The following is a 12,480-nucleotide window of genomic DNA, read 5'->3' on the forward strand; positions in this document are numbered from 1 at the left end:
ACGTACAAAAGCAGTTGACGGTTTGTGGCACAGCATAGCCACACTTCTCTACGCTGCTGGTCTTCAAGGGCTTGGACCTACCTCAGGTGCCCCAAGCTGTAGTATCGCGACTCTCCATCCGTTGACCGAACTACCTTGACAGTGAACATGGGCTGCAGCTGCCGTAGCTCCAGCAGCACAATGGCCAGGTAGTGAATGAAGAGCAGAGCATCCACCAGAGACACCGCATACTGCACTATTCCTTGGTAGTTGGTGTCCTTCGAGTCCAAGATGCGCACGCCGTAAAAGAGCCAGTAGGAAAACACAAACAGGAATATGAGGACCAACAGAAGGGCCCGAAACACAAACACCCTTGGTATGTCTGCCTTGGGCTGGCGGAAAAACAGAGCCCAGGTCCCAATCAGAAGAATGAGGAGTTTAAACGCCACAGAGATGAACAGTCCCTCACAGACAGTACCACACGGCTCCAGATCATCCCGCCACAGGATCTGGGGTAACAGAATGAAGGCAATGGGGGTGAGGAAGACAAGGAGTCCGAGAACAGCTGCCACTGTTAAGCCCAAGTAACGTCTGCAGTCCAACCCAACGCTGTCCTCCAGATCCTTACTGATCCGGGCAATGTCCTCCTGGGAAATACTGTGCTCAGAGGTGCCTGTGATTGCTGTCGTGGTCTCACCCCAGTTGTCATCCTGAGGGAGGAAGAGATAAAAAGAATATTGAAACAATCAGATTATTCCTTCCAGGTCTTCTATTTTTATTGCTCAGAAAAAGACTGCTACAACAGACTTAAGTCCCAGAAAAAAAATGTAGCAAAACCCACACCTGCAATATACTGGATAGTCAACCCTGAAAATTAGCAAAAGTTTGGAAACAATAGCAACTTGTTCAAACCAGTGACTAGAAACATTAGGTGTTAAAACAGTGTAACTGTAGAGCGGGTAGCTCAGCTTGCTATGCCACCCACTGTACCCCAGAGGTTCCTCTTCCAGCACACTTAACGAGTAACATCACATAACTCCTGGAAACTGCAGTAATCATCAGTTCCCATGTGCAGGGCGAGCACTAGCGCTCTTCCAGCCTACATACTCTGCAGCGCAAGTGCACCGCAGAAGCACCTGGAAGGGAAATTCTCATTTGAGTGTTTCAAGCCAGTTATTGTTGTTACACAATCAAAAACATGTTCACACATTATTTTGCCATCTGTAACAGAAGCAACCACACTTCCAGCAAATTCCTCCACTTTGTTTTCTTTTATTCTCCTCTCCAGTAGCCCTGCCCTCAATACCTGACATTCTAATAAAAATTTAGTTAAGGCAATAAATCACAGGTGGTCACACAGGATATTTTCAGGTATGGGGCTTTAAGTTTAGAGGATCTTAAGACTGCCGAGTAGCTCTGGTCCAGGACGTCGTCAGAAGCCACTCAGCCACAAAGAAGCTTACCTGAAATACAGTCACCATATAGTCAAGCTTCAGGCTACATTATGTTTTCTGAAAGTCTTATTTCTTCCCTAGCTAATATCAGAGGACTTCTGCAAGCTAGCTCTCCCATCCCGCGATGTCTCCAATCGCTCCTTCCTGGAGCTGGCATGGCCAAAGGGTTACACTGACATGTATGGATTTGACTCACAGCTGCTGCTGGAGTGACTCATGCACATGAAGACTCCTGGTGCTTCCCACAAACACACACCGAAGGGCGGCAATGCATGCGCTTCATTGCTTGGCACCCAACTCCTTTGTAGCTGCAACTCGCATTCAGGAGCACACGTTTTGCTCTTCTTCCTATCCTCCCGAGTGTATCTCCCTGCAGCCCGCGCCGTTAAAAGGATTTACACCTTCTGCCAGACTTCTGCAGCTACACATGCTGATCAAAGCATTTTGTTTTAAAGAAACAGGCATCATTTTAGTCCTTTATTCACTTCTTTAGAAGTTACAGGGAATAGTCTTCAAGAATCTTTGGGAAAGGAGCAGACAGGCAGGATGACTACTTTGAACAACTCCAGGGGTATAAATCCTAATGCACTCCAAGACATGAATACCTCCTATGCCTAGAGCAGTAGGGTTGTGAGACAGACCAACCACAAACAGTCAGCATCTTGAATTAATATGAGGGGGTTTTGAGTCACTTCTCACTAAAACAGAGGCCCCAGAAGAGATATCTGCATTGTAGCATGTCAAGAAAAGCAGCATAATCCTATCCCATTTTCCTCTTTTTCAGTGTCTCCGGTAAAGCATCTAAGCATTTCAACTATTTTATGTTTATGCATTAAATAGCTCTGCATAGTTTCCTCCATTTGAGGAAGAGAGAAACTGTGCAGAAGAGAAGGGACAGAACATCAGAGCAGCTTAATGCTACAACCCAGAAGACAGAAGGCAACCCTGCTCTCAGTCTACCCTTATAACAATTCCTCCCACATTAAGTGGCACAAACAAAAAATGTGCAGTTACACAGAAATATGAGCGTGTCTCTAGCGGTACAAAAGCTGCCGGATCCAACCCTGGGCACTCTGCTCCCTAGGAGAAAGGTCTTGCTCACACATCAACTTATTTTGCTTTGGCTTTAATTCACGCTGAGGAGGTCTGCATGAAAACAAGGGCCTAAGAATTCATTGACACCTTAGATCTATTTCTAATAATAGCTGGGATCCATGAAAAGCAGCATCTGATTCCAAAATACCAAGTGGCAGCACATGAAGCCAGCCCACCTGCAGCTACATGAGTACTGCCAAAAGTATTACCATACACAGTTTGGGTGGAAACTGTGAAGCCCCACAGCCAAGGATTAACACACCCCAAATCCAGCCCAGGGGGCATGAAACATCCTGCATTCCATGTCTTGCAGCGTCAGCCATTCTTCAAAAATGAATATGCACCTTCACATCAGCTGCTAGAGCAGAGAGAGAGTATTGGATCCATCCTAGGTGCAATCTAAACCCAGCATTATTCCATTCTTTATCTAACCCAGTGTTAATGTACTAGTTTTCATCACTGAGTTCACCCGCCTGCCCAGCTATTTCACATTAGTTTTACATTTCTCATCTCCTTTTCCTACTGGGATGCTGGTCCTAATGTGTTTCACATGATTACCTAGAGCAAAGCCTGCTTAAAAACCAAAAGCCCACATACAGGTGAAAGGGTTGACCTGCATAATGCACAGTGAGATGATGGAAACAGATGTTTCTACAGAGCTTGGCAGATGACGTTCTGGAGACAGAGGCAAATTAGTGCCCCAGGAGTAGTCACATCAGCACCGCTGCTGTCAAAACTAATGCTCTCAGAAAAAGACACGACTGATTGAGGCCTTGGCATTAGGCATGAATCAAGGGTACCCGTAAGTCATGCTTCTTTACAAGTGAGCATCATTTTTTTCCTACTCATATGCTGGCAAGTCATACGCTCTGTTTCAGAAACCACACTGCACGTTTAATTTCACTGCCTCCTTACCTGGCCCTCCTCCGCCCGAGAGGCATCGTTCCCAAGCAGCGGCTCTGCAGGAGGTGTCTGGATAGTGACGGACTTCTCAGACCGACTGCCGTCTTTGCTTCGCGGCGATTTGTGCCTGTCCCGACTCCTTTTCCAAAGAAAACAAGAGAACAACATTATCAGATAGTTTCCAGGACAGAGCCTGGAATCTGCTACGCCTCTACCTGCAGCAGGTGTCCTAAGCATTGGGTCAGTATCATGCTTGCCCATCACTTCATCAATACTGGATCTGTGACAAAACAAGCTTTGGAAGAGGTAGAAAGGGTCCTTGACCAGAGCAGCCTGCAGCCTGGTGGCTGGTACAGTCTATCCTCTCAGTGACTGGAGAGGGGAGCAAAGGAGACAGGGTACATCCCCACCGCCTCATCTTCTCTTAAAACAGCTTCCGACAGCGCAGTGCTTGGAAGGGAAGCTTGCATCCTCCAAACAACTGGCAACTCCGCTTGGGGTTAACTGGGCTACGCAGCTCTCCACCTGCAACAAAGTGTCTCACAGGGACATGTAGGGTTAACACAAGGAATTAACCAAGACAGCTTCAGTTCCTGCAGCATAAAGTCTTGTCAACTAGGACCTCAACACCGTACAACAATTGGTGAAGTTTATTTCCACTAGTCAATAACCCCCAGTTAACCCTTACCAAGAGAGCAAGAACACCAAGGGCACCAGGCTCGTGCTTACTTCCAGAGTACCCTTGTAGAGCTCACAGTTTCTCATCTTACAATAACTCATTTTGAGACAATCCCCACTAATCTGCTCATCGGTACTTTCCTCCCCAGACAGGAAAGCAGCCTTTGCACCAGAGACCCTCACTGCGCTCAAGGACCATCTTAAAGCTCAGGAGCATCCAGTGCCCCAGCTCTGCTCTCTCCATTGCATCTCTCTTGGAATTACCAAACCCCCAAGGTTTCATGGCCTGTTCACAATAATAAGAGGCTCTAGAATTTTTATGTCATTCTGGGAACTTTGAAGGCATCTTTCCACATGGCATTCTAAGCTTCAAAGAGCGATCCATATTGGGGGTGAGGGTGTTAAAGAAGGGAGGAAAGGCAAATGAGATGATTTACTCAATAACTGGACTGCGAGCAAAGAGACTTCATTTCATGGAAGAATACTTTTTCCAACGACACAGGATAATTGCTTCTGAAATGCAAAGTTATTTTGGACCAGCTCAGTTCTAAGTTGCAAAGACTGTAAGTGGCACACATTTTGCATGTAAAACTAATGGCGATGCAGGAAAAGAAAAAGGGTCATGTTTCCAAGTAATCGGAAGTTTCACAGCAAGATGTTGCTTGAGGCTGCTGAACTACCACAACAGACAGGACCAAAAAGCTCCAAAAAGCCTGACTTCTAATCCAATCAATACTGATAAATGACTTGTGGACTCAAGCATCACTCAAATTCTATTAAAAAACCCTGACACACCATCAACAGATTAGCCAGGGGGATGGTGGGAAGAGATAGGAAACCTTATTATTATGCAATAAAGAAATGGCATCAGAAGACAGCAACTGACAATTATCAGTTTAGGCAGTCTGACATGTCTCCTCCCCTGAGCCTCTACTCAGGCCTTGCACTTTAAGAGGGGAGTTAAGTCATCTTTTCCTTCTGCTGGCACTATCTCAATCTTTCTGGCCATTCACGACCCCAGTGTGCATCCAACAGGTTGAGTATCACTAAGTTGGCTGCATTATTGTTTCCAGTCTCCTGACTGGGTTCCTCATAAGGACTCTCCACGTACATCTCCTCCAGAGCTGTGGCCCCACAGATTTCATTCTGGCTTACAGGTTTTTTCCCACGGGACATGTGCTTAAAGCAGTAACTAACTAAAAATAAACATTTCCTTACCCTTGTCTGTGGGCTTTTTTGGAGTGACCTGAGTAGTGGGAGTATCCCGAATATGTTGATTCTGTATCCATTGCAGCAGACATTGGGTCTGCACGGAAGGAACACAGATTTTACTCAGAAGACAAGTTCCTGGTGCTCCTGAGGTGGAGTCCGTGGTAAAAGTGCTTTCCTGGGTACTCTTTGCTTCCCAGTCATCAGTGAGGTCTGGTCCTCAGAAAGCCAGTGAGCTTCACTTAAAAGGAATCGGATCAGAGGGGAGGGAAGGGAGGGTGCTCAGCTCCTCACGATCGACCTAAGGAAAGAGAAACAGGCATGGAAGTGCACTCTAATCAAAGCAAGACATCATTCCTACTGCAGCAATTCCCTCATCCTGGCCACATGCCACCACCCACATCACACTGTGCCCAGTTTGCAAGCTTGTCCTGGCTGGTATCTCTCTCTCTGGTCTAGTGAAATACATGCATTTGTAGAACTTTACATAAACTGATAACTTCTCTCTGTTTAGCAAAGTCCAGCACATTCATCTAAAAATATGGAAGAAACAGCGTAAGTCACCTGGAAAAGAGAGCGACTCTGAGAAGGCTCAGCACTCTAGATACTTTTTCTAGGGGAGAATTCCTGTACCGGCCTCGACCTGCACACCCCCATCTCCTCACCCGTGTAACACACAGCCCAGATCCCCCTATCTATGGCTGTAATGCTGCCACTCTGCATCTGGGGGGAAGGGGGGTGGGGGGTAAGGGTAACTTTCCTAGGAGAAACGCAGGAGAGGATCAGACCACCATGTCTGAACCTGCTTTGTTTTCACAACTGCAAGGTGTGCCCATTTTGCAAGCATTAGCTGCTATACAATCAATGGCGCTATGAGCACCTCCCTTCCTTTGTAACCTTTGCCTCCAGAAACTAATTTGGGCCTTGAAGAATTGAATTTTATTAAAAATTGCCTCTCTATATATACACATACTAATAACACTGGGGAGAGTTGATTAGAGATCACATCTAGCTTATATGGGCCAGCGTTTCTGACGGCGTACTTCCATTTGGAACAGAAGCTTAAGTCCCATCCGTAAAGGGCAGAAGAGAGTCACGTGTTTTGGAACAGGAGCAGGGCAACATCAGAACAATTCCCAACAGCGACATGTCAAAACCCTTAACGCTGTGGGGAAGAAGGGTAGACACCACCCCCGCCTTCCAAACCCACATCCTGCGTTAGGCGACAAGAGAAAGGGGACGGAGGGGAGCACCGTCACCGGTTTGGGGGAACACATGCAAACGGTGAAGAGGTGCAGACGGAGCGGTCACAGCTACAGACCTTGGCACAGCCCAGCACTTGGCACGCAGGAGCACTCTCACATACCTCCTGCCCAGACAACTGCTGCCTCCAGCCAACACAGGACTACAGCCATGCTGTACTTCCAGAGTGGGCAAAAGCCCGCTCTAAAATCAAATTAAATCCCTCCATTATTTTCTGCTCGCAGCAGTTTTTCAAAGCTGTTAGCAATAAAACAGTCAACCGCTGCTTTCAGCCCTCTCCCTCCCCAAACACAGAGGGACAACAACAGAAATTGGGCTTTATACTTGGCCAGCTATTCTTTCCAGCCATAAGATTCCTCCGCTAACACCTCCAGAAAATCTCGTAACCGAGCAGGGAGCTCTACCACACGCAAGCTGCGCCAAAGAACGAAGCCTCTTCCCCACAGGGTTCCTTGGCTGGCGGTGCAATCTGCGATGAAATAAAGAAGTGTTCCTGCTGCATCAGGAGCTGCAGGTATTTGCACAGCACTTGGGCTTGCCAGGGCTCTCGGAGAGAAGGTGGGGGGGGACGACACCTTTTGTGTACAGAAATTCCCAAGCTCTAAGTGTGTATCATACCTCGAGAAAGCTCCTAAAAAGCAGCAGAGAATCTAGGAAGGACAAATAAGGATGGGAACACAAGCCCCAGTTCTGGGAGGGGAGGAATGAAGATGGATTTAAACAGTGAAACATAAAGCCAAGGCACGGCACGGTTTGGAAAATGGCATCGTTACTGTAACAGGAATAAAAATCCCGCAGCCTGGGACACATGATGTTAACACTCGTTAACTCCCTAGACTTGCACACAGCCTGGAGCTTATGGCTCCAGCAATAGGCTGGGATTCATTAAAGCTGATTTTTACCTCTGTCCTGCTACTGTCCTGCTAGGCAACCATGGAAAAATCCTTCCTCTGTGCCTGACCTTCTCTGATAAATCCGGGTGAGGCCACCACCCCTCTACCTTCAAAATGCAGTAGGATGCCAACAGAGGAGATGGCTGCAGAGGACCTTGCAATCATTAGGCATTGCAAACCAGAAACACCCTCAGTTGTACAAAAGGTGATGACAAGTATTACAGGCTTAAACCACTGACTGTGATGTTACTGGAGTCCCTTTGAGAACAACTTACCATCTTCACAAATACATTACAGGAATAGGAAAAGCAAGGAGAGCTGCTGGCATATACCAGTAAGGGTTACGCATTTTTCCTAGGCTTCTAGGAAAGTATCAACTCCCAGCCTTTTCCTCCAACGACATAAAAGAATTTCCCCCCAACTCCCAGACAGAAGAATCAGAGCTGAGACAGGGCTGGGAACAGACCTCCTCTTCTGACCCCTCAGCCCCAGCAGCAAAGCATCACACTTCTCGGGATGCATCAGAGATTATTCCAGCAGGTAGGATCTGCTGTGGAAATGCACAGGCTGCCTAAACACAAACCATGACGGAGCAGTGCCCGTTTGACAGCGTGTAAAGCAAGGCAGTGCCGGGCAGCAGGCAGAGAAGCAGACTCATGGGAAGACTGACACAGGAACGGCAGGGCAGGCTGGATCATGCCAACTTTGGTTTTCTGTGTAAACAACAGCAACGGTTTTGAAACAGCTCTGCGAAAAGTCAACAAGGTGGCCACCAAAAAACGTTAAGTCTCCTGGATTGCTGTCAGAAGCAGGACAACAAGCTCCGGGACTCTGCACTGCCTCCTTGCCCCTGCTGCAGGACACACCGGTGGCCACACTGATCTTCCTGCCAGTCACAGGGCTGCTGGGAATAAAATATATCTGCCCCACTTCAGCCGGCAAAAGGAGAAGACCACTGGCTCTGCCAGCTGCACACCCGAGGCTAATTATCAATAAGGCTTCCTAGACTGGGCTAACAAAGGACAGTCTGGGCTGCTAGCTGGACACCACTCCCAGTCTGAGCAGGACGAGACGAAGATACCAGGGATGGAGGAGCACAGTCCAAACACGTGTTCCTCACAGCCAAGCCGAGCCGGTTACCTACCTCCTGGTCTATTTTACAGAAAGAAGGGGACCAGCCTTACCCCAGAAAAGATTCTGGAACTACTGGGTAAGAGGTAGGGAGGGCACCAAGAGACAACTAACATGCTAAGCTACACCTCCAGATTGGAGCTCTTTCGATGGCACAGACAGATGCCAACCCCAAATTAGCCACCACCCCAACAGTGCCCACCGCTAGAGCCTGAGAAAAAGCTAAAGAACACAAGCCACGTATACATCTCCTTCATAACACAACCATATCCAAACTAAGTGCAGCCTTTAAACATCTCCCTGACTAAATCGCTATGAATGATGATTCTTACCCTACCCCACTGGGCAAGGACAACTGTGCTGCGTCAAAAAGCAGCCCCATCATTCAAGGGTCTCATCCCTCCACAAACAGGTCTGAATTGAGAGTCAAATTTAGCCAACTGAAATGGCTTCACAAAAGATCATTACATCTTGCAGGACTCCACTGAAGGCATGGTCTGTTTGCAAAGTTCCTGGCCCTCTGTGAAAGAAAGCTCCTTTGGCCTGAGCGTACAGTTGCACTGTGTTTCAGCGTTGACAAGAAAGCTGGTGTAAGTAGCTTCCACCTCCACACCACAGTTCACCACTCTTGGTTGTGTCAACACAATCCTCAGCGAGCAAACAGCACCGCTGGAAAACAAAACAAAAAAAATCCCTTCTCTCCCGCTCGCCACGCTTTTGTCTTGGATCCTTTCCGTGACCTAGTTCACAGCACAGCCCCAAACAGTAAAACCATCACCAGGGTGAACAGCCACGCCAGCGAACAGCTAGAGGGGAGATGGGAATGCCCCCTCCGCTCCAAACACGACAATTGTGTAACTGCACACCCAGCAGTTTGCTCCCAGTACGGCCAGCACTCTCACTTTGCCTTTCCCTTACCACTGACAGAAGGATGCCCAGTACTAGATGGAAAACAAAGCTAAGGATACTGCAAAGAAAATTTTGGGATCCTACGCAGGCAAGGATGGCTGCATCCTGAATGACAGCAGAGAAATTCAGTTACCCCTGAACACCGCAGAGATCACTGTAATCACAGTTTCTACGCAGCTACACGACTCGCTGTAACTCCCTCTTTTCATACGCTCATAAATCTCCAAGAAGAGTTCTTTTGAATTGCTATTTTCCATGCTGGGAGCCCAATCCCCTTTCCAATGAAGTTCGCTTTGTGATCGTCTTCAAGGGAGCACAGTTTGGCTCCAAGCCCAAGGGAAATTTAAAAGAGCAAGTTACATCTTTAAATCAAAGAGGGCAAACACAAACGAGCACTCTTTTACATCCCGTGCTTTCCCGATGGATCTTCCCCTGTGAAGTTGAGGCAAATAACTCCAAAGTAGCTCAGCTTTGAAATCCTCGTCTGTACAGTTTCAGTCTTACTCCATTTAAAACTTGCAATCAATTAGAGTTGATTTACCAGTCGGTTCATGGAGTTACACATATTTGGAAGTGCCATCTGGAGCACAAGCAGCCACAAGTGTCCGTGAGGATGTGCGCACATTCGGCTCTGTACGCTGCCAGCCTCGCTTGTTAAACAGCACCAGCTGTCTATAGGGTAACGGATGCCCACGAGCTATCACGCTGAGAAATCTTTTTTCCTTCCTTTAGTGAAATGAAGAGCTTTACAAATTAAACATGCAGAACCCCAAGCGCTAAGCTATGGGATAGCGTTAGGGTTCAAGAGTAAAAATAATTAAGAGATGGCTAAGCAGCGAGGAAGCCTTCCAGCTCCGGCATTAACTCGCCCGCACCGTACGGCTGCAGCGTATTCCCATTATTCACTTCAGAAAAACGAGAAGTTACGTAACTTGCTATGTTCAACTGCATATATAGTGAGATCTGTGAGCAATGCCACAGGAACCTTTTGCTTTTGAATTTCCTGACCAGGCCCCAGTCCAGCAATTTGATCTGTAAGCACAGAAGTTCAACCACGCTAACCTACTCGCAGAGCCAAGGCTTGCAGTTTTAACGGCCAACGAGCTTCGGGAAACAAGGCTTTTCCAAAAGCTCTTTATTTATTTTTGCATGTCATTAAATAAGGTTAATTTTGACCATAGAGAGATATATTTTTAAGACAAGGCTTTTACTCTACAGAGGTGGTTCTTGATTGGCAAGCCAAGCCCCTCATCCCCCAAAAATGTTTAGTAGTCAGCAAATTCAAACTCGCTATAGCAATAGATTCTCTTTTGCTTTTGCTTCTCAGAGGTTTCTTAGAAAGATTTCATAGACTCACGGGAATTTCCAGCCCTAGGCTGAAAACCATTAGTCCACGACATGGATATTTCCAAAAGAAAAGTCACTTGGTTTATTGAAGCAATCCACCTGCACGTTTAATCAGAACATGCAACAACACACATCTGAAAACGTAATGAGGCTGTTTCAATTGACAACAGAAACGCCTGGCCAAAAGCACCACCCAGGCAAGTAATGTTCCTGAACAGCAAGCCCCTGCCTCCTGCCCCGCCGTTCCACAGCTGGAAGTTGGGAAGTTCTGCACATGGGACCCATCGGTGAAGCACCTCCCTGAAGGATCTCCTCTGCCCACTGCAAGAACCACATGCGCACTAGGTTTCTGAAGCACAACCAACATCCAAATCTATCATGCAAGTTATACTCAGCTGCCACCCTATCAGACCAGTGAAAGCATGTGCTGCCTCGCTCATACATCCCTGCTGTGCTGCTAGACCTCCAAGTGTGCCTCTTAACCCCAGAGCCATGCAACACGGCAGAAGGTATCGTGGCCTCACCCTCGTGATACTACAGCCGCTGGGAATGCCAACATTTAAAGCCCCACAGCCTCACTGAAAAACACAAACTGGGCGAAGACTCTTGCAGGACTCTTCAGGTACTGCCTGCTTGGATAGGTACCTTATTTTTAAAGTTTACTTTTAGCCATAGCACTTGGATACTGAGACAGCATTAAAGGCTATAAACTGCAAAAGGTTTCTCTAATGAAAATGCACCCCCTTGTTTAGGATACTGCATGTCCTCCTGCATTTTCTATTTGGATTTAAAATGCAAAAAAGCCAACGGACCCTGATCAAATCCCCAGTGCGACACAATACAGCACAACTACACAGTATGGAGACCCCCCCTATCCCCCGCCTCCTGCTCAACCCTGTACAAAGCCAAGCGGTTCTGACCTTGCAAGGAGAAAGGGCAAGGGTGTTGACCTCTGAGGAAATAACCACTGTTTTTCAATTTGACGGAAATCAGATAGTTCTAAAGTAAAAGCTAATGAGAAATTAGAAGAAGTCATAAGATAGTTTTCACAAGGGTTCATTTTCTCCTTCCACCAAATTCCCCAGTGAAGGTACCAGACACAGAGGAGCACAGCACTTACTGTTTCCCACCAGCAAAACTGGACAACACAGTTCTCTGCCTCTCAAGTCCCGGCACAGCACAACACAGCCTACAGCAGCAAAGCCCCATTTCTGATGCCGTCCTTTGCTTTAGCTGTCAGAAGCAGGGGTGGAAGGCAGGCAGGCTACCACAACAACACAACAGGCGTGCAGCTTTGCTAGGACAACTGCAGTCATCTTAGTAGCATTTTCCTAGTACCTTATCCTGGCCTCATGGTAACAGTAAGCCCTCCCTAGGTGCATATATCCATAAGGTAAGGGCCACCAAGAACACTGCCACTAGTAACCAAAAGCAGAAGGCCAGCAACAGCCAAAAAGAGCCACTGGCCAATGACCGTGGACAGTTAGGACATACTTGCCTGGGTGGTTCTGACACAGGCTGGGATCCTTTCAAAATGTCAGCTCACAGGGAGCGTTCTTAAGGGAGGAGGCTTTCTGTAAGACACTCGTATTTATTTTTCACAATTAACAAGTGAAATG

At 47.3% G+C, this 12,480-nt stretch overlaps 1 protein-coding gene across 1 annotated transcript in view; it reads right to left on the reverse strand.

Moving 5' to 3' along the window:
- VANGL1 (VANGL planar cell polarity protein 1) overlaps nt 1-12,480 on the reverse strand; it is a 46,321-nt gene that overhangs the window by 32,449 nt on the left and 1,392 nt on the right. Inside the window, exons 2-4 of the mRNA XM_040595127.1 lie at nt 5,328-5,619; nt 3,444-3,570; nt 82-689 (exon numbers count right to left, since the gene is read on the reverse strand). Coding sequence (XP_040451061.1) covers nt 82-689; nt 3,444-3,570; nt 5,328-5,410 — 818 coding nt within the window. The 5' untranslated portion in view covers nt 5,411-5,619. The remainder of the gene's footprint in view (nt 1-81; nt 690-3,443; nt 3,571-5,327; nt 5,620-12,480) is intronic.

This window comes from Falco naumanni, chromosome 5, assembly GCF_017639655.2.
Source record: "Falco naumanni isolate bFalNau1 chromosome 5, bFalNau1.pat, whole genome shotgun sequence".
Lineage (NCBI taxonomy): Eukaryota > Metazoa > Chordata > Aves > Falconiformes > Falconidae > Falco > Falco naumanni.